General features: G+C 41.1%; 1 protein-coding gene across 1 annotated transcript in view; it reads left to right on the top strand.

Moving 5' to 3' along the window:
• The window catches only part of ATP6V1H (ATPase H+ transporting V1 subunit H), a 40,331-nt gene extending 18,144 nt beyond the window's left edge, over window positions 1-22,187 (top strand). Inside the window, exons 8-14 of the mRNA XM_083623031.1 lie at window positions 3,262-3,359; window positions 4,890-5,082; window positions 5,573-5,751; window positions 10,185-10,310; window positions 11,936-12,037; window positions 15,784-15,897; window positions 20,354-22,187. Coding sequence (XP_083479157.1) covers window positions 3,262-3,359; window positions 4,890-5,082; window positions 5,573-5,751; window positions 10,185-10,310; window positions 11,936-12,037; window positions 15,784-15,897; window positions 20,354-20,414 — 873 coding nt within the window. The 3' untranslated portion in view covers window positions 20,415-22,187. The remainder of the gene's footprint in view (window positions 1-3,261; window positions 3,360-4,889; window positions 5,083-5,572; window positions 5,752-10,184; window positions 10,311-11,935; window positions 12,038-15,783; window positions 15,898-20,353) is intronic.
• Window positions 22,188-22,435: the final 248 nt, after the last annotated feature.

Raw genomic sequence — 22,435 nt, 5'->3', positions numbered from 1 at the left:
TTCCACATGTGTTTTGTATGAATATTAAAGAATCGTGAGAATACTACCAGTGATTTTGGTTTTCTGCTATTTGCTGATGCAATACAGGAAGGATGGTGGTTTCAGTGATTTGGGGTTATTTATGACTTTGCTTAGGGGACACGGGTGGCGCCGTGGTCTAAACCACTGAGCGTAGGGCTTGCCAATCAGAAGGTCAGCGGTTTGAATCCCCACAAAGGGGTGAGCTCCTGTTGCTCGGTCCCTGCTCCTGCCAACCTAGCAGTTCGAAAGCACGTCAAGGTGCAAGTAGATAAATAGGTACCACTCCGGTGGAAAGGTAAAAGGCGTTTCCGTGCACTGCTCTGGTTCGCCAGAAGAGGCTTAGTCATGCTGGCTACATGACCTGGAAGCCGTACGCCGGCTCCCTCGGCCAGTAAAGCAAGATGAGCATCGCAACCCCAGAATCGTCCACGACTGGACCTAACGGTCAGGGGTCCCTTTACCTTTACAACTTTGCTTTAAATAGGAGCATTTTTTTGAGGTGTAAAGAAAATTGAACCCTGTTGGTCCTATTCACATGCATTTTCAAACTTTGAATCTAAGTGTAGAGAAAATAATAATAATAATAATGATGATGATGATGATGATGATGACAACAACAACAACAACAACAATAAAATTTATTATTTATACCCCAACCATCTGGCTGGGCTTCCCCAGCCACTCTGGGTGGCTTCCAACAAGATATTAAAATACAGTAATCCATCAAGCATTAAAAGTTTCTCTAAACAGGGCTGTCTTCAGATGTCTTCTAAAAGTCTGGTAATTGTTCTCTTTGACATCTGCTGGAAGGGCGTTCCACAGGGTGGGTGCCACTACCAAGAAGGCCCTCTGCCTGGTTCCCTGTAACTTGGCTTCTCACAGTGAGGGAACCACCAGAAGGCCCTCAGTGCTGGACCTCGGTGTCCAGGTAGAACGATGGGGGTGGAGACGCTCCTTCAGGTACACAGAAAAGCATGTATCCTTTACATTGAGATAGTGTATCTTCTTCTTTTTAATAAGTTTTTTATTAAAGTTTTTCACAATGCAGTAAGATTATTAGAGATAACATACGTTCTGTCGTGTGTACATAGGTTAAGAAGCAGTTCTTCAGCTTCCTAGCTACTGTATTCATAGCAAAATAAACACTGATTACTGTATATTGTGTGTATTCTTTTTCTCTGAAAATGTCATGGCTGCTCGCTGCAAGTTCAGGGACGACTTTGAAAAGAGAGTAGGAGTTTGTGAGTTGTGCTGTAAAACAATGCAGTTCTGTAACTGCTTTGATGCAGTTTGACAATGCAGTTGAAGCCTTACAAATTTGCCCCGGGTTCCATAGTTGGTTGGATACAACTTTGGAATAGAGGCGATGCTTTCAAATGAACACAAAATCTATTGAATTACAGGTCCTTGGATTCCTGTTGTTATTGTTTTATATAATGTTGTTGGAGTAACCTGACAGTGAACTGCATTCAGTAGTAGCTTGGGCTAATGTTTATTTGTTTCTGTTCCATTTCATTTATATTCTTTGAAATGTTGTTACTCAGAAATTGTTCTGAAAAGACTGACTTTGCTCTGTGTCAGAGATGGGCAACCTCTTTTTTCATCACGGGCTGCTTTGCCCTGTGGATAATCTGTCAGGGATCCCAGGCCAGTTGGGGTGGAGCCAAAGCTGATGTTGGGTGAAGCGATGCATTTAACTCATCTGGAATGAAGGCTGCCCTGCTTCGGTTTCCCCTGTGGCTGCCTCTGATTAGAATTCTCAATCCTAAGAAGGCAAACTCAGAAGTAAACCCCACTGGGGTTGGTGCAGTTATTCTCAATTAAGTATATAGAAGGGATTTCGTTAGCACAACAGACCAATAGAGCTATGTTTCTAGAAAGCAAGTAAAGGTACTTTCTTTTGGACTCGGGGGAAGGAATAGCCACTGTGGTGCTCTCTAGATGCTGCTGGCCTACAGTTCCCATCAGCCACAGCCACTGTGGCCAATGGTCAGGGGTGATAGGAGTTGTAGTCCACCAACATCTGTAGGACACCAGGTTCTGAGTGCTACATACAGTGGTGCCTTGGTTCTCAAACTTAATCCATTCTGGAAGTCAGTTCCAAAACCAAGGCACGCTTTTCCATAGAAAGTAATGCAAAGTTGATAAATCTGTTCCAGATGTTTAAAAACAACCCCTAAAACAGCAGTTTAACATGAATTTTACTATTTAACAAGACCATTGATCCATAAAATGAAAGCAGTAATCAATGTACTGCAGTCACACAATCAATCAATCAATCAATCAATCAGTAGCTCAACTGGGTTCCACACAGTCACAAAAACAAAATACGGTAAATAGTAAAAACAGACAGACCTCAGCATAACACTCAGAATGGAAGTGTAGCACTCAAAACAGAAGTGTGGCACTCAAAATGGAGCTTGTTCGGCTTCCCAAAGAAGTTTGCAAACTGGATACTTACTTCTGGGTTTGCAATGTTTGAGTTCCAAGTTGTTTGAATACCAAGGCATTTAAGAACCAAGGTACCACTGTACACACATGCACAAACACAACAGAAGCCTACCAAATTGTTCTCAAACAGCTGAGTGGGGGAAAGCCACACAACCAAATATATATATATAACAAATAATTACCCAAGAAAATAATTGCCACTTATAGTTGTTCTGAAACTATATAGGAAGAGGTGGGAAACTTTTCTAAAAGCTAGGGAAAATGAGGGAATTTTAAAAGGAAGGAAGGAACTCTGAAGGAATTGAAGAATAGGGGAACTTTAGGAGGGCACTGGTTCCCTATGTACTGACCATTTGCTGTATTTTTCATTAAGCATCTAATAAAAGACTTACTTGGGAGCAGAGGGGAAATCTGGAATTCAGGCAGAATATGTTAACAATAACATTATGCTCTTGTTCAGTGTTAGCTAGGTTTTTGTTGTTGAAGTGTGGGATCTCACAGCTTACCTAAGTGAGAGCCCTGGTAAATAAACTGATTATTGACTTGATAATTTAAATTTGATTCTGTCTAAGGACACTTAACTAGCACTGTGGCATGATGTTGTTAGCCTTAGTGACTAAACACAACTTTGGAATAACAACAGGCACTGATGGCAGTGGGCTGGCTTTTGTTACAGTAAAAGAGACAGTGATAATTGGAGACTTCTCAGTTGTTCTCACACTTACCTATTTTCAGTGCAACAACAGGATATATGTATTTTTTGTAATGGTGTATTCTTCTTTCATGTAGAGTTCGCAATATGTCCAGTGTGTCGCCGGGTGCTTGCAGTTGATGCTCAGGGTCAATGAATACCGTTTTGCATGGGTCGAATCAGATGGAGTTAGCTGGTGAGTATTTGTTGTACAGAAAAAGATGAGCTTCTAGTATATCCATGATGAAAGTGTTTTCCTACTGACTTATGCATTCTGTTGAGCTGTTAAAAGAGTCCTTAGGATAAGTTTGCAAATCTAAAACAGTGTTGTACAGTCGTACGTTGGATCCCGAATGCCTTGGCTCCTGAACAAATCGGCTCCCAAACGAACGAAACCCAGAAGTGAGTGTTCCCGTTTTTTAATGATTTTGGAAGCTGAACATCTGGTGTGGTTTCCGCAGCTTATGATTGGCTGCAGGACGATCCTGCAGCCAATTGGAAGCCGTGCTTTGGTTTCCGAACGTTTTGAAAGTCGAACGGACTTCCGGAACAGATTCCGTTTGGCTTCCATGGTATGACTGTAGTCCTATCTCCTAAATAATTCTGGGTATTGTTCTGTGAGCAGACTGGATTCTTTAACAAAATTCTGTTTACTTTCCAAATAAGTCCTTTGATGAGAGTCCATGATATTTTTAAAGAACAGTTTGTTTACACTGTACATATAACTTCAGTTTCCTCAATCGTGTATGTGGTATGGACTTCTGTAATTTTGCTCAAGAATAATGCATGTAGATGTTTAGGAGTGATGGATAATATAGCTGGGCTTCTGAAAAGCCTTTGACACAGTCCGTAACCATAGCTACTGAGTAAACTTAGCAGTCATGCGATAGAAAGACTGATTCTATTCTGAGAGACAAGGAAAATCTGTGGCTCTTGGGAAGTTGTTGAATTCCAATTCCTCAGCCAGCATGGCTAGTGGTTTGGGGTGGTGGCCATATGGAGGGCGAAATGTTAGCATGACTATAATTTCATTGTTTCGCGGTAACAAGCACCATTATATACATTAGTGTTTATAGTGTATATAGGTTCAAATTTCAAACACATTCAGCTTTAACAAAAGATCTTAAGCCAGTTAAAAATGTAACCTTTAGCTTTCACTTAGAAATGCAAACCATCTTGCAAATAATTGTTACCATTTGAACTCCTGTTGTGAAGTAAGAACTTCATCAAAGAAAAGGAAGGCAGTACCAGCCTCTGCTTGATTATTTCTCTCATTTCAAGACTTCCTCTGTATTCTGATTTGTCACAAAACAACAACAACAACAACAACAACAACAACAACAACAACAACAACAACAACAACAGTGAAAACCTGCAGTCTCAGTATTTCCTTATTCATTTGCTGGAGCATCAGATACCCTGTTGTTCCAGCAGACGATTTCACCTCTGCTGTGAATAAAGTAACTGAGCTTTGCTCCCTTGCTCCCTCCTCTACTCTACTCTACCCTACCCTGTCCCTGGCAGACTAAATTACATACTGTTGTTTGGCTGTTTAGTCTTTGCTAATTTGTTTAGTGTCTCTCTAATGTGTATGGAAGTATATTTGTGAAAGGCTTTTCTTTTACAAATTCAATGTGTCTGGAAGTGAAGAGTTTACATTCTGAATTATAGGATAGTGAGCAGCTGCCTAATGGTATGTTTCTTATGCTTTCCCCCTGCTCTCTAGTATCATGGGAGTATTGAGTAACAAATGCGGTTTCCAGCTTCAGTATCAGATGATTTTCTCTATCTGGCTGCTGGCATTCAGTCCTCAAATGTGTGAATATTTGCGGCGTTATAATATTGTCCCAGTCCTGTCTGACATCCTTCAGGAGTCTGTAAAAGAGAAAGTCACTAGGATCATTCTTGCAGCATTTCGGGTGAGTGAAGTATGTAGACTACAAATTCTTTATACTGGGGTGGGGGGGCTTTAGGTCTTGGGGCCAAATGCAGCCCTCTGGGCCTCTGTGGCTCTCTGGACATTCCCCAGGCCACATTTTCCACTGGCACTGCCTCGCACCCTCCATGACCGTTTTTGCCCGACAAAAGTATGCTCTTGAAGACTGAGAATGCCTTCTGCTTTCCGAGATATAAGAGGTGTGTATACAGAAACTACCTATTGTGCAAAGGTAAAAATTTACATTCAGCGGTCCATCCACATGAAACTAGGATGATGTCTGAACACTCCTCAGTATGCTATGTCATCTTCTTGATACAGAACTGTAAAGATGCTAGCAAAATGTGGTAGGAAATGACAGTAGGGTCAGTCAAAATATAGAGGGAGTGCCAATTCACAGAGAATCCCATCAGTACCTTTTTAATTAATGGCTATCAGGGTCTGACACCGTTTTGTTTGGTTTTTCTTTCCAGAATCTTCTAGAAAAGTCTACTGAAAGAGAAACTCGCCAGGAGTATGCTCTTGCCATGATCCAGTGCAAAGTTCTGAAGCAGCTGGAGAACTTGGAACAACAGAAATATGACGATGAAGACATAAGTGAGGATATAAAGTTTCTGTTGGACAAACTTGGGGAGAGTGTGCAGGACCTCAGGTAAATTTTGTCTTCAGTGTCTAATGTTCAAATTGATACAAGGAAGGTCCTCCTTGGGGTATAGGCTCCCCACTGAAGCACCTGTCAAGATCAAATAGAGGCCTAGTTATTAGAATGATAGCTTGTCTAGTGATTGTTTTCTGCAATGCTGTAGATGTTGAATCTCAAGCCTTGTCAGAGGAATTTGGCACTCTCCAGGTGCCCGGCTTTGATTCCATGTTGACCTCCCCGTCAGCGACTCCCGGCAAGACAAGGCGAGGTCTCTATCGGCCGATTCTCCTCAACGTGAGAAGAACACAACCATCCCTCCTCCCTCACTCCCAGGGAGGGGAGAGAGACAGACAGAAATGTCTTTACATGCCTTTATTTCTGTCTTTCCAGTAGTGCAGAGAAACGTGTCTGCACCCTCTCACATCAGCAGCCAGAGAGAGAAAAACTCCACCCATGTACTTCCAGTACAGGGTCATGTGACACTCTGAGCTAACATCCGGTGCTCAGTGCACATAATAGACTGTCCCTTGTTCCCACGGTACAGTCCCATAACATCAACATCCTGTTTGGCTTTCCAGCCATCTGGAGCACTCAGCAGCATTGCTCCTTTTTCGTAACAACCTCCCCCAAAAGAATCAATGCATGTTGCGGCAAGCAAAGCGTGATCCAGAGAAGAAAACAAACAGTTGTTATACACATAACACTCCCCTGTTGTTTCAGTTCCACCCTTGGAACTACCCGCCACTGGTTTCCCCAGTGTACCTCTCTGGTTGTCTGGCTTCCAAGGAATGAGTGCATCTGCATTACCTTGGCTAGCAACTCTCTGTTGTGTCTTTGTCTCTGACTTAGACACAGCTCCAACCTGTCCTCGGTTGTGTACAACAGCAACACATGCAACAGCTAAATTAGCATACTCTTCTGAGTACCTTTTGGGTGGTTCACCCTTTGTGACTCTCTCAGACCTGCGTATGAGGTGCTGATCCTCTCTGCTCACTGGTTCTGTCTCAGGACTCTTAGGAGAACCAGTTCCAACAGTAAACAGTGGTTCCTCCTTCACCTGTGAAGGTCTATCCATTGTGTGAGATTTCCTCTCAATGACTGTGACAACAGAGCTCTCTGAGCTATCACTGTCACTCTCAGTACCACTGTATTCTGTGAAATCATCATCATCATCTGAATCGTCCTCTGTGGGAAATGTGTGTGCTATCACTCTCTCCTTTTCAGGAGCACTCTCTAGAAATTTTGTGAGAATCACCTGACCAGATTCAGACAAAATTACTCTGTAGAGACCCTTTTCATATCCCACAAAAATGCCTCTGGCATTCTTTACTCCACCTGGAGCTTCTGTCCTCACATGAGACCCAAAAACCCTGAAATGGGCAACAGAAGGTTTTCTCTGGAACAGTTTCTCAAAAGGAGAACTTCCCAACTCTTTTGAAACCTTTCTCACCCACGCATGACAAAACGACATGAGTGACTCCGCCCAGAACTCATGTGGCAGATGTGAACTAAGCAATTGCGCATTCATTCCCTTTTGCAATTCTTTGTTCAGCCGTACACAGACACCCCTGTTCCACGCTTCCGCTGAAACAGCAACCTTGTGTCTTATCCCTTTCTTGTGCAGGAACCTCTGGAAATCCTGTAAAAGAAAAATCTGCTTCTCATCTGTGAAAAGACAATCAATGTTAGCATCATGCATATCCTTAACCTTGTCACAAAACTCCTGAAACCTTTCCAAGGCTTCCTGTGGCCTTTTTAATACATAAACCCAGACAAAGTTAGAGAAGTGATCCACACACACAAGATAAAATCTTGCATTGCCTCTAGATGGTTCTAGAGGACCAATCACATCAGCATAAACTCGCTGAAACGCTCTGTCGACCCTGGCCACCTTCTTGGCGCTCGTTTTGGTCACACCTGCAAGAGAAATCAAGTTAGACTCAGAATTACATTCCATGTAATCACTTTGGTCAAAGTCCAACAAATACAGTCCATCTTTCTGTCTGGCAGAAAGATATAACTCTCCATCTTTGAAGATCTTGCAGCTCTTATCATCATAGGACAGTTTCAGTCCTTTCTTTGCAATCTGCGAAACACTCAGCAGATTGAACTTCAATTCAGGAACCAAGTAAACATTGTGTATAGTCAGGTTCAGACTCCTGAGATACACAGTTCCAACCCCGGTCGCTTCCAGCTTCTGACCGTTGGCTTGTTCCACAGCGAAGCTTTGCTTCTTAAACGTTGAAAAGAGCGCCTTGTGTGGGGACATATGAAAATTACAGCCCGTATCAATTACAAATGAATTTCCAACATCTGGCGTGGTTCCTTTCGCCATCAGGGCCTTTGCAGGTTTCACCGAAGACGTGGTATGACTTTTGCCTGCTGCCTCAGGCTTTGCTGAGCGGCCCTTCGCTCCTTTCGGCTGGCGTGGCTTCTTGCAGTTCCGCTGAAGATGCCCAGCCTGTCCGCAATTGTAACATCGGACAGCGTTCAAAGCTACAGCATTCTCTCCAGTAGCAACATCAGTGGGGGAATTAGAACTCCGTTCTTCCCTCCCCCTGTCCTTGGCATCCATTTTGAATCCAAGTCTCAGCTCTTCCACTCGAGCTAGTAAAAATCCAAAAGCTGCTTTTTGAGCTGTCTTTCTGCCTCTCTCTCAGGCAGGCAATCTCCAAGCTGTCTCAAAGTCAAAACAACTTTCGCTTTCCCGGCTCTGACTGAGCCAGCCCCAGGTGTCAGTAGTTTTCCACTGTCCTGACTGTCGTTGCTTAGCAACTGTGCATACTTCTCTTTTATCTCACCACAAAAATCTGTGGTATGCAAGCCTTTACTCTCAGAGCTTTTTCCAAACGCAGCTCTCGTGAACCAGAGAATAAATCAATCTGCATTCACACTTTTAGCCCGATATTCAGCATACCTTTTTGGGGCTCCGTTGCTTGGAAAACACCCCCACTTGGTGTCCAGCCGTCTGTTCAGCTGATCAGACGTTATCTTCTTTCCTTGGTGCAGAGGATGGCACACGATCCATCAACCTCTCACCTCTCATGCTGATTCCCATGGATCAGATAACCAGCAGCGACTGCTACCATATGTTGAATCTCAAGCCTTGTCAGAGGAATTTGGCACTCTCCAGGTGCCCGGCTTTGATTCCATGTTGACCTCCCCGTCAGCGACTCCCGGCAAGACAAGGCGAGGTCTCTATCGGCCGATTCTCCTCAACGTGAGAAGAACACAACCATCCCTCCTCCCTCACTCCCAGGGAGGGGAGAGAGACAGACAGAAATGTCTTTACATGCCTTTATTTCTGTCTTTCCAGTAGTGCAGAGAAACGTGTCTGCACCCTCTCACATCAGCAGCCAGAGAGAGAAAAACTCCACCCATGTACTTCCAGTACAGGGTCATGTGACACTCTGAGCTAACATCCGGTGCTCAGTGCACATAATAGACTGTCCCTTGTTCCCACGGTACAGTCCCATAACATCAACATCCTGTTTGGCTTTCCAGCCATCTGGAGCACTCAGCAGCATTGCTCCTTTTTCGTAACAGTAGATTCCAAAGACCGTATGAAAGAAATAACTGTAAGACCAAGCAGGCTTTTCTTTTTTTAAAACCAACTTCACATGATTTGTACCTTGGGATGGTATCAGATTCAAGTAACCATAAAACTACAAAATGGTTATCGTCATTACCATAAGTAGGCTTTATTTACACCTCATTTGGGAGTACCTCATCATCTTATATAATATCAAAATAAAGTACCAAAACAGAGTGCTTTAAGTGCTGAAGGAGTTGTGTTTTTAAAAAATCAACAGACACGGCATGTAATTAATAATAATAAAAATTAATGGAAATCAGAATTGCTATGCCTTCAAAAATAAAAGAAAATGGCTCTGTGGTTTTATATTTGGCTAAGCACCAAACTGTTGTAGTCCTAGGTTATTAGAAAATGACCATGCACATACGTAGTTAAAAGATTCTGACGACTAGATTCCCATTTTCCAAAGCTGGTTGTGTGGCCTGGGAGAGGAGCACATGTTAATCTGAGTAAGGAATGTTTTCCCCATTATGGCAACTTCCTAGAAGCAAACTCCAAATTGGATCTGAATGTCCTAGGCTACAATCCTATCCTTGTAATGCAAAACTGTCAGCAGCGGAGAAAAATCTGGAAAAATTGACTCCTTTAGCTTCAGTCTGGCCAAAGTAGAATTCATGGTAAATAGGCCACGTTCATCCCAATGAAAATATGCTGCCATTTGTAAATTGTACTTCTATATTTATAAGTGTTCATACTTATGCTTGTAAGTGCCACTTACAATTTTTGTAAAATGCTTTACAAAGAAGCCTAAGTGCAGTGGGAGGTTTGGATGTGCTGTTTGCTTTCATATATTGTCCTTGTGCATCAGATTTATTCCTCATTCTCTTATGTTCGGTTTATTTTGCAGTTCGTTTGATGAATATAGTTCTGAGCTTAAGTCGGGGAGACTAGAGTGGAGCCCTGTTCACAAATCTGAGAAATTTTGGCGAGAGAATGCTGTGAGATTAAATGAAAAGAATTATGAACTGTTGAAGTAAGTTCTTCTGATATATCCCTGCTTCAGTTGAATTGTTGTGTTGCTCAGAGTAACCAAAGTTTCATTTAGGGTATCTGCATAAGGTAGAGGGACTATAATACCATTTTCAGTAAAAGGTTCCCGTCTTAGAAAATGTCTCATGTGAGCACAGTGAGAGAGAGAGAGAAAAACTTTGTTGCTTTGTATGGTATGGAAACTAAATTGGGAGCCTTAGCTCAGAGGGCTGTATACAGGTCCCATTAATGCAAGGACTTATTCCTGCACAACAGGACTTCCACTGCTTCTTCCTGCAGCACCCCCAATCTGTTCTTGGTGTTCTGCCAGCCCTCTGGAGCAGATTTCTTTTGCGGAGCATGAAGGAAAGGAAGTCCTGTTGCACAGGTGGAAGTTCTTCTGCTAATGACACAATTTCATAGGACACAATCTACTGTTTTCTTTTTGGAGCACAGGTGAATTTGTAAGAGCATTGGCTTGCTTCTTAAATGAAATGTGGCTTGATTCTAGAACAGCAAATGTATGGTTTTGATATATTTAGACACTTCCTTAAGATTGCTGGAAACTATTAAAGATTGGGTTTGCGGCTAATGGCTGTGATATGATGTCCCTCTCCCCCCAAAAAAAGTTTTCCCCCCATCAGTATCCTTATCACTGCTGTAGCATCCAAATGTAGCATAAATATCTGTTCATAGTAGTGTCATACTTGCCTGTTCAGGAATATGCATTATTCATTCCAAATGAGATAATCAGTCAAGTGTCTGTGCTGTGATGTCTTGGCTTCGATGCTTCAGCTGTCTCTAGATACGCCTTGCAGATCAAAAGGCTTAGCTGAGCATGAAGCAAAGTGGTAATTATCAGCAACACTGGTTTTGTCTTCATTGAAAGTTGAGCTAACTTAATTAAGTATATTATTGGTTTCTTTAGTTTATCGTTCAGTGTACAAATCCTGAAAAGATATCTGTGAAATGAGTACAGTTTCCTCTCCCCCCAAAGGCTTATTTGAATTTTTGCATGGCAGATTAATAAGATTAGAATTTACCAGAGAATGTATTAAGAATTTACAGCTGAACACATTTGCTAAATATGTGTTGGACATTCATTACCTAGATGATTTGGGATAGCATTCAACTAAGTCATACTTGGAACCGACTGACTGAAATCAGTGATGTTAAGTTAGTCGTGACCAAGTCTATTGATTTCACTGGGGTGGAATCTACACGCATGTTAAAAACATTGTGAATATGCTTTTTTAAAAATCATTTTGAAAAATGCATTGAATTTGCTATAGCTCACAGTCACCATTTAGTGTCACAATTGTATACTGCACTTTACAACACATTCAAAACATTTTATTTGCAGCGAGATGAGCGCCGCAACCCCAGAGTTGTCTGAGACTGGACTTAACGCTCAGGGGTCCCTTTACCTTTACCTTTTTAGCTGAGTCCTAGGTGTACCCTGAGTGTGATTTTGAAATATCTCTCAAAATATTTGTGTGAATCTAGAAAAGTTTTCTAGTACTGAAGTAACATGGCAGAGGTTTATTGAGTTTTATCAATTTTTTGTATGCTATATTTTGTACACTCCATAGTGAATAAGGATCTTGTATATTTGCAATCCTATTGTAGAATCTTGACAAAGCTTCTGGAGGTATCAGATGATCCTCAAGTCTTGGCTGTAGCTGCTCATGATGTGGGAGAATATGTCCGACACTATCCTCGAGGAAAACGGTGTGGAAGGCTTTTTCTTATCTTTGCTTAGCACCTGAGTTAATACAAGGGCCATTGCTTATGACACAAGGAACAGTTAGTGTAACCTTTTGTTAGACCTTACTATAAAGTATCAGTGGATGGTTTAATTTGATTTTATATTTATGCATGTGAGATGCTTTCAGTAACATTTTTATATGACTATTTGAATTTTATTAAGTATTGTAATTTTTAGTGAATGATGTCATGTAAACTTTTTGATGATATGAGCTGCTTTGATCATAGTTCACAATGGAAAATGGCATACAAATCAGTTGAGCTAAAATGGACTGAGATGTTTGTGCTGAAGAAGCACCCACATTTGCTTTCCAAACTAATCTTACTTCACCAAACCTTTATTAGGCATTACAAGTATAGTCCATCATAAAACATCCATATATAAATTTTTAAAATATACAGATAAACAGTCATATAAAATATTTAATGACGAGGATTTTCATTGGGATTTCTTCCCACTGAATAGTGCCATTCACCACTCTAAGAGAGACTATTGACAAAAAACTCAGCCACCCTTGCAGTTACTTCTGGGTTAATGTCAGACAGATAGTCTGATATTTTCATTGTGTCGTGATGTTAGATGACCCAAAAAAGGGACTAACAAGCCTTATTAGCTCGTTGTGCAATGGACAGTAGAAAAGGATATGTTCTACAGTGTCCGGCACATTCAAATATCATCTACAATGTCTATCATTTTGGGGATGTTTAAATATCTGCCCTTGACAAAAGCTGAGGGGAAAACGTTCAATTGGATTAACATTAGCGTTGGGCTGGAATTATTTATTTTGAGACCCTGTTACCTGTTGTATTTAAACCATAGAACTTGGGGGAGCAAATTTTATGTACAGCTGACTCGATGTTTTGTTTTTCCAAACTAATCCGTGTGCCTTATTAAGCTTTCGATTAGGAAGTTTTAAGACAGCATATTGAAGCTAGTTGAGGGGAATTCAGTTGAAGTAGTAGACAGTGGTGGGGAATCTTTATTGTATTGTATTGATCTTTATTACGGCCATTGGCCCATCACACGACAGTTTCCCATACCAACATAATGTACTTAACCTCCAAATTTAAAACCGCCAAAAACTTACAAACAACAGACAAGAACCAAAGCAAAACAAAAACAAAGGACCAACATCATACATTACAATAAATTTGTAACGTAAATATCGCCCTCTGCTTATAAATTAGTAAAAGACATCCATGGTGATATCACCTAATTACAACCTAAAACATAGATCATGGTTTAAAGGGATTATCCGAGCCGCACAGGAGTCCGTTTCTCTTCTTTAGGGATAGGACGCTGATCAAGAATCTGGCAACCATGAGTGATCTTAGGGGGTCATCATCATTTAATAGATATCTCAGTTTGGCTTCATTCGTATCATCGGCAATTCCCTTTAGATATTGAGCGAGAAACTTGCTCCTGGCCAATGAGTGAAGAGCACAGTCAAGAATTATGTGATGCAACGATTCCGGTGCCCCACAATTACAATCACATAAGAGCGATATCTGTCCATTGGAGAATCTGTTTCTCAGCACGTTCGATGGGAAGGTGTTGAATCTTGCCTTTACAAAGGCATATCTATGAGCCGAAGAAGTCAAGGAATTCAAATAGTTTGGGAGCCTTAAGAGGGGTAATAAACCAAGGTTTAGAGGTGAGCAGGTACCATTGCCCAAGATCATTTTCTGCTGCAAGTCCATCTCCTCTAGTTTACAGGTTACTGTTCTTTTAGCTGGAACTATATCCTGCTCTAGTAATTTGGATGGGGAGATTCCCATTGCCGTAATTTTCAGTTGTAAATTTTTTACCCATGGGCTCTGGAAATCATCTCTCCACATACATTGTATCAAGTACAAGTTTGGGAGACTGTGCCATAGAGATAACCAGTGACAAAGTATGTGCTTCCACAGAGCGTTTTCCAGGGATACAATATTAAGTTCTATGCGTAGCGCTGAATTACTTACACAGTTGGGCAGTTTCAATATCCCTCTTAAAAACTGATTTTGAATAACCTCTAAGTGAGATAAGTTGACAAAAGTCCCCCAAATTGAGATGGCATAAGCAATTGTCGGGATCACCTTGGCCTTGAAGACTTTCAGCGCCGATGGGATATGAAGGGCCCCATCGGTGAAGAAAAATCGCAAGATCGCCAAGGAGATAGCTTTGGCTCTGTTTGTAACATAGGCTACATGGGCCTTCCATCTAAGGTTATGTTGTAACCAAACTCCCAAGTATTGGAATCTATAGACTTGTTCGATGACTCTCCCGTCAATTCTCCAATTATGGAGTTTCCGGCTCTTTGAGAAAACTAGGACTTTAGATTTTCCATAATTAATTGTAAGGGAATTTGCGTTACAATATGATCCAAAAACTTTTAAGGCCCTCATAAGACCTACTCTAGAAAAAGAAAGGATGACTGCGTCATCCGCATATAGTAACAAAGGGCAGCGATAAAGTGCTAGGCGTGGTGCGTGAATCTTTTCTTGAGCCTCTATTAGGGGAGTCCTCATGTCGCTTATGAACAAATTGAACAGGAATGGAGCCAATATACAACCCTGTCGGACACCTCTGTTAATGGGAATTGAATTGGTGAGATCACCCTCAGGGGTGAGTCTCACTCTAGCCGCTGAGTTCTCATGGAGTTTGATTATTAGCCAGAGAAGCCTTCTGTCGATGCCCCAGCGGGTGAGTTTTTCCCAGAGGATGCTCCTGGAGATACTATCGAATGCTGCCTTTAGGTCAATGAATGCCACACAGAGTTGGCCACCCTTTGGGGTGGAATATTTCCAGGCAAGATGCTGTAAAATTAGAATATGATTAATTGTTGACTGTTTTGGGCGGAATCCAGCTTGTTCGGGCCCAATTAATTTTTTCTCTTCGGCCCATTGAATAAGTCTGTTCAACAGGAAGCGGGCATACAGTTTCCCCACTATTGAGAGCAGACTGATATTTCTGTAATTCCCGGGGTCATCTGGTGAGCCCTTCTTGTGGATTGGAATGATAACAGCGGCCTTCCATACTTCCGGGATCATTCCAGAGTTGTTAACGGCATCGAAGATGGTTGCCAGGACTTTGGCCCACCAGTCCGCGTGGTATTTTATAGCTTCTGCCGGGATCAGGTCTGGTCCAGGCTCTTTCCCTGTTTTGAGTTTAACGATCAAGTCATGGATGTCATCCGGATCGGTGGGGGGCCAGAGGGGAAGCTGATCTTGAGATTCATCTCTTGTGTTAGCAATACAGTCGGTTGTGGCAAAGTAGTTTTTTAAGTAAGATTCCCAAACCGGGGCAGAAATAATAGTTAAAGGGTATCTTTTAGTTCTTTTATTTACCAGGAGCCAAAATTGTCTGGAGTTCCGTGATGATGAGGCTTCTATGATTGCCCGCCATTGATTCACTTGCCATTCCTGTCTGGCTCCCTTTAGAATTTGCTTGTAGGCCAATTTTGCTTGGAAATAATCTTTTGGCAGGACCGTTGCCGAATCTTTACTGACAGGCAGTCAGGATTCTAACCTCCCCCACCTCACACATGGGTCTGCTGGAAATTTGTGGTGTTGGTACTGTAAAGTAACTTAAAATGGTGTGAGGTTGGCGGCTGCTAGTAATCAGAAGCGGAAGGAAACTTGAAAACACACAACACCCACCCACCCCCACACCCCCACACCCCTGACCACTACCTCTCTCTTACCCATGCTCTCTTCTCTTCTTGTAGTGTGATTGAGCAACTTGGTGGAAAACAGCTTGTAATGAACCACATGCACCACGAAGACCAACAGGTTCGCTATAATGCCTTGCTTGCTGTGCAGAAGTTGATGGTCCACAACTGGTATGTGACAACTCACTTTCACTTTGGGGATTTTGTTTTGTTTTGTTTTGTAGATTTATATACCACCCTTCATCATAAGATCTCAGGGCAGGAGTTCTTTTTGGGAATGTGTGAAACTCAAGTCCTAAATTATGACATGCCTCTTGGGGGTTACAATAAAACTTTGGTACCCTCTACCACTGAAATGATAACAATTTTAGAATTAACTCAGCAACTGGCAGTAGTGTCATTGTTAAGTGAAATTTAGCAGCTCTTCTGCTGTCTTTTTTTCACTATTACCCCCCCCCATTTTGTTATTTAATGAAAATTGAAGTAGACTGTATAAAACAGAATATATTATTATTCCTTTTTATTTCCTGACGTTTAGAATGCCTGATATTTTCAGCCTTTAATTGTGTTTCCATTAGAATTTCCTGCAGCAGGATACATTTATATGTCCAGCAGATCTTTGGTGAACAGAAATGCAAGATGCATTTGTATTTTTCTAATATCTGAACTGAAAGAAATAGATTCTTGTTAAAAAGTTGTTTAAAGGTTTCTGAACTGATTTGTTTTGTTTAACAAAATGTATGTACAACTTGCTTGTTAAAAAAAACAAAAACTTTTTTAATGGTTTATAAAACATGAAATATATTGATAAAACATGGTTAGATACAGGTATCAGTAAGCATTCGAAGGTGATTGAAATGAACAGTAGCTAAAAAGAGATAAACTACATGTATCTTCTAAATGTCTGGATAGGGTTGCCTGAGCAAAAATGTTTTAAGCAGGTGCCGAAGAGAGTATAGCCTGCCAGACATCAAAAGGCAGAGAGTTGTAGGTGCTGTTAAATGAAACAATTTATTTCTTAGGATAGTTTTATAAACTTTTGTGCACAGATAAAGGGCATTAGGCAACAGATTCTTTAGCCTTGTTTCTTAATGGCTTGGGGGGGCACTTTTTCAGCTGTAGCAACTTAGTTGAAACTTTTTGCAAGTAATGCAGGCACAACAGTAGCACATCCCCTCCATGAACTACCCCATTATATTTTGTAAAATTTATATACTAGAGAAAAGGCAGACAGCCTGCCTGCCTAGTATATATCAGATCATTACAGGCTATTACCATCATCCTATTCCTTGGAAATGGAATAAAGAATTTCCTAATGTCATTCTTCAAGATGCATAATCCACTACTCCTGTTACCTAACCACTATAATCAACTACTTCTGGCCTGTGTATACTATAGAAACTTATACAGAAGAGAAGTTTAGCATGGTAAATCTAACTTTGTAGTGTTGCATCCCTCCTTTTCATTAGTTTCCGTTACCTGTCATGGCCTTTCAGAAGGCCTGCAAGGCTTTTACCTCTGTACTCTTTCTGTGCAATTGAAAATGCAAGGAATACAGTTGTACCTCCATTTACGTAACCCTCTGGTTACATAAACTTTGGGATGTGCCCGGCAAACCTGGAAGTATTTTACCAGGTTTTGCCCTGCGCACATACGCAGAAGCAGTCCTCAAGTTGTGGAAATCTCGGGATCTGACCAGACCTCCAGAACGGATCCAGTCCACAACCGGAGGTACTACTGTAATGACAAAGAGCAGAGCCCACATCCTGGTTTTATCCTCAGCATCACGTAAAAACAGAAAATTAATTGATCAGCAGCCCACATTCGTACTATGGTACAATTTATGGCCCAATCCCATTGTGAGGATGGACTTTTTAGACCACAGGCAAAGAACAAGGCTCAATATAGAAAGAATCACTGTCTGTGGCCTCGGATCTTTCCCTTCCAGGTAATAGTCCCCCCCCCCCACCTCAGTAAACTTCAGTACCCAGCATTTCTCCCATAGTAGTTGTTTCTCTTGTAGCCCCATATTCCTTTCCATCCACTCAAGTTTTTAAAATGAAAATACCCACTGTTTGGAAATATAACTTTGTGGATTGTTACTAAGAAGGCCTATTACACTGTCACATTTTTTCTCTCAAATCTCTCATCCACATGGGAGACGGCTACATAATTCAATCCATTCTATCATAGAAAATTGGAACATAAAATGAGGTGAACGTTGTGATTAGCTCTTTCCCAATATATGTCCCACCAAGAGTTGCATCTGTTTGGTTGTGGTCAGCTGGATCATCAAGCTGTGTTTCACTTAGCTTTCAATTCTACACTCTACTTACCTTTTAAGGCCCTGTGAGGTTCAGCAGGATTTTACACGCGGGTGGCGCTGTGGGTTAAACCACAGAGCCTAGGACTTGCTGATCAGAAGGTCGGCGGTTTGAATCCCCACAACCGGCTGAGTTCCTGTTGCTCAGTCCCAGCTCCTGCCAGCCTAGCAGTTCGAAAGCACGTCAAAGTGCAAGTAGATAAATAGGTACCGCTTCGGCGGGAAGGTAAACAGCGTTTCCGTGCGCTGCTCTGGTTTGCCAGAAGCGGCTTAGTTATGCTGGCCACATGACCCGGAAGCTGTACGCCGGCTCCCTCGGCCAGTAAAGCGAGATGAGCGCCGCAACCCCAGAGTCGGCCGTATAGACATGTATAGGTCTGCACTGTTAATAATATACTTTTGTAGCAATTGATGATTCTATAAAAAACACAACCCTCAGAGTGAGGAAAGTACAGCAAATGCATCCAAACCTGGTACAGTTATGTAATTTATCTGTGATACTCTTAATAACTGAACTGATAAAATGCAAAATTGACTATATATTTAACTGGTTTTGAAAAGTCATGTAATTTAGGTACTATTGCTTTTAAATAGGATTCTGAAGCAATATGACATGGATGATGAAGCTGTTTCTAAATTAACAAGCATGTGAATGTCTGCTATGCAGCTCATAATTAGCTCTGCAGCCATGTGAAGCCACATAAAATATTTTTATGTTTGAAATGAATATTCTGTGAGTTTCTCAATACATCCCTGTATTTCCCCTGCTGAAAAATACATCTTGTACTTCACTCTTTCTGGGGTTTCATTTTGGGATACTGCTCTACACCTCTTGTTTAATTAATGTTTGTTTTTCAGTCTCAGTATCCCAGAATTTCATACAGGGGAACTGAAACGGCATTTGTTTGCCAATGACAGTAATTTATTTTCAGATTTCTATATTGAAGGAAATGGTACTTTAGACTGTGTCTCAAGCAAAGTTTAATTAAGGTTCAGTCAGTCACAATTTATTTCAGATTCTTAAAATTAGGTTGCTATGTGTAAAACTGCACAAATTTGTTTTCTGTTCAGCTTGGTAAATGTGTCTTGATTCATGTAGATTCATATTGGATTACTGAAGCAAATAAAGCATCAAGTCAAATGTAAATTAGTGAGGAGATAGGTTTAATTTAGAAGACATCTTTAATTTAGCATTGCAGTATAAGTGAAGACCTTAACAGCACTTTACAAATAAAAACCTAGACATGATTGAGCCAAAGTCCAACACCAGCCAAATTTTGTTGTATTCTGATATAAATGGAGGAGAGTGTTAAGAATGTGTTTTTACACTTTAAATCAATGGGACATTCCTAACTTTCTCTCCCATTTATACCTTTGAAGGTTTTGCCCCTCTCTTAATTGGACAGGGCAAATGTGTACCGATATGCTTCCGAAAACCAAAAACTTGAGTATCAAATTAGTTGTAGAAGAATCTTGGTACAGAGAGATGTGAGCAACTGAAATTTCAGTGTGCATATTTAATTCTCTCAAGGTCACTGGGCTGCATCTCGGTAGTACAGCATCTGCTTAGCATCCAGAAGTTCCTAGGTTCAATCACTGGCATATCCTGGAAGGAATGGGAAAGACATCTTTTTGATAATCTGGAGAGATGTTCCCAGTCCATCTAGCTCAGGATTGTATGTGAAGGTTTTAACTCTGCAGAAGGCATCTTCTGATGTTCCCATGCTTTTAGATAAACTGGATGGAAGGAAAGCTACTAAGTGATGAGCAGCAGAACGGTGTGTTTCAAGATCTTTTGAAAGGTGGCAGCTGGAATAAAAAGCCCGAATAAAAAGCTAGCTCTGAGTAGGCAAATTACATGAGCAGCACAAGCAGGACAGTACCATCTCGTCAGTTTGAGGCAGGCTGTATTGTTGCCATTTGGCTAGAAGAAATTGTACAGTATGTCTGAATTCTCCAGCCTAAGCTGATCTGTTTGTCTAATTCTGGGAAATGGTTGCACATGTTCTGAGATTTAACATAAGCAATAAAATCTGAAACTATCACAATGAAACACTTTGCTGGTATAAACTAGCATGGCTAATGTTCAGAATATATATTTGTTGTTTTTTAATGTAAAATTCAGACCTGAGGCATTTAGCAAAACTGGCATCTCAGTGGAACTGCTGTGGGCTAGTTGAGGCAAGAAATTGCCTACTTCTTTTGAAAACAGTAACCGCTACTTATTTCCTTCAGAAAACTCTCATTAAGTATTCATCATTGGTCCCTTTAAAAATGTCTCGCCCACCCCTTGTTTTCTTTCAGGGAGTATCTTGGAAAACAGCTACAGTCAGAGCAGCCTCAAACTGCCACAGCACGAAGCTGAGTCTGTCCTTTGGCGGGAAATAACTGGAGTAACAATTGCTATCTTGAAGTGCAAGTAACAAAATGATGTGATTGCAGTTTCTTCACTGCCTACCCTGCTATTGTGTAGATTTCTTCCCTGTTATTCTTCCAGTATTGTTGCCAGGGGTAAAAACTAATCTAGTAAACAGTTTTTGGCAGTTTGCTAGCTGAAGCCCTTTAATATTGCAAAAATATACAAGAAATATAGCTGATATATGTTGCCTTTATTTTATGTATTTATTGTCTCTAAATAAGAAAAAAAAAGAACACAAAGCATTAAAGAATAATCATTCCATATCATTAATTGTCTCTGTGTTGCCTGTTCTTCACTTGGCTATGAATAGTATTGTTCGGAAAGCAACATTTCAATTAATTTAGTTGACAGAATGATTGTTAAAGCTACATATGAAAACAGTAAAAGACCAATTCTTCATCCCCACTGGTGTTACCAAGAAACTGGAACTCTGTACGTACATATTCTGAGCAATGAAAACATTGTCGTGGCCACCAATGTGAACCACACTCATGTGAGCTGTAGGCACACGCCAGTCACCCAATTAACTCCAGAATTCACATGCAACAAACACCCTTAATTTGGTCATTAGTCTCCTTTTGTGAGTAAATAGCTTCCACCTGATAAGCATATCCTGCATTATCCTATTGCATTTTCAGAGAACTCCCAAACTTACCTAGTTTCAATGAAGGCAAAGAGCATCATGCTAAAGCTAACAATAAATTGAGGACTTTCTCATGTGGTGTGACCATTAACTTGACCTAGGATGTCCCTGGAATCTCTTTTGTACCTTGGACTCTTAGGTCAAGCCTGTGGGGGGGGGGCGAATTCAGGGAGAGGCCTTATAAGGTTTCCCTATCATGGTACATGTTCCATTCATTCTCCTTTTTGGAATACTCCCACACCCCTTCTTTTCAGATGCTGTACTCCTGTGATAGACCATGGGAGATGACTTCTTTATTCTCTCTACTTAAGGTTTTTCTAGATTCTTTCCTTGCCTCTTCCCTCTGTGGGTTCCCTTGCCTCTGCTTGTTGTTTGTTTCAGGACTGGAAAGACATCCAGTAGGGTCTTCTGTGAGAGGAAAACCTTTCTGTTTTTCAAGCAAATTTGGGTGGGCTCACCAGGAACCTGGAGAGAGATGGTTGTGGAAAGGGATTTACAATGAGGTTGAACTATCAGCCCACCCCACTTAATACCACCTTTCTGATAGGCATAAGGATTGTTTTAATGAATTACTCCTCCTTTGCCAAAGTGTGTAATCCCAGCTAGGATCATGTATCTGTGCTTGTCAGAAATTCAGAGCTTTGGGTCTCAGCAATGCCACTCACCTTCCTCACGAGGACATGCAGCTATTGCATCTCACTTTCCTTACTTTTCTGCAACTTCTGTGTTTTCTCTGACTCCAGTGAGATGGGGAAGCCTCTATTTTGCATGTTAACATTTCCCACTTAATGGATTCTTTCATTTTTCCCATAGCAAAACTGGGTGTTTAAGACGTTGCCTCATAGTTCTGCATTAGGTGACTTTCCACCTCTAGTCTCCTCCCTCTGTCACTGTAATGGTAACTAAGTGTATGGTCCAGGCAATGCATGGCTGAATTAGCCTGTGTAATGAATTTTCTCTTCTGTGTTTCTCTAGTGGCATTCCAAGGCACAAAGCCATTGTTGTTGCCTCTATATCACTGTATATTGGCATAGTACCTTTATTGAGTTATAAATAAATTGCTATAATTGCAACAATGTTGTGGTCATTGCTGGCTCTCTGGATCAAGCATGCTAATATAGGTCAGTGCTAATTTTTCCCAAATAAACAAGGTAATCAAAGCAAGAGCAATGCCATATGTATGAGTTCAACTGTCTTCAGTAAAGATCCCAAGAGTAGTAGTGCTTATTTCCCAAAATCAGCATTTTAGTGAATGCAAGTATTAAGAGCTCAGCTGAATGAGTGTATGGGTGCACGTGACTAGCTTAATTGGTAACACTGGGTG

Source organism: Podarcis filfolensis (assembly GCF_964270895.1).
Source record: "Podarcis filfolensis genome assembly, chromosome: 7".
NCBI classification, from domain to species: domain Eukaryota; kingdom Metazoa; phylum Chordata; class Lepidosauria; order Squamata; family Lacertidae; genus Podarcis; species Podarcis filfolensis.
Note: the sequence above shows the minus strand (reverse complement) of the source record. Positions and strands in the feature narration are given on the sequence as shown.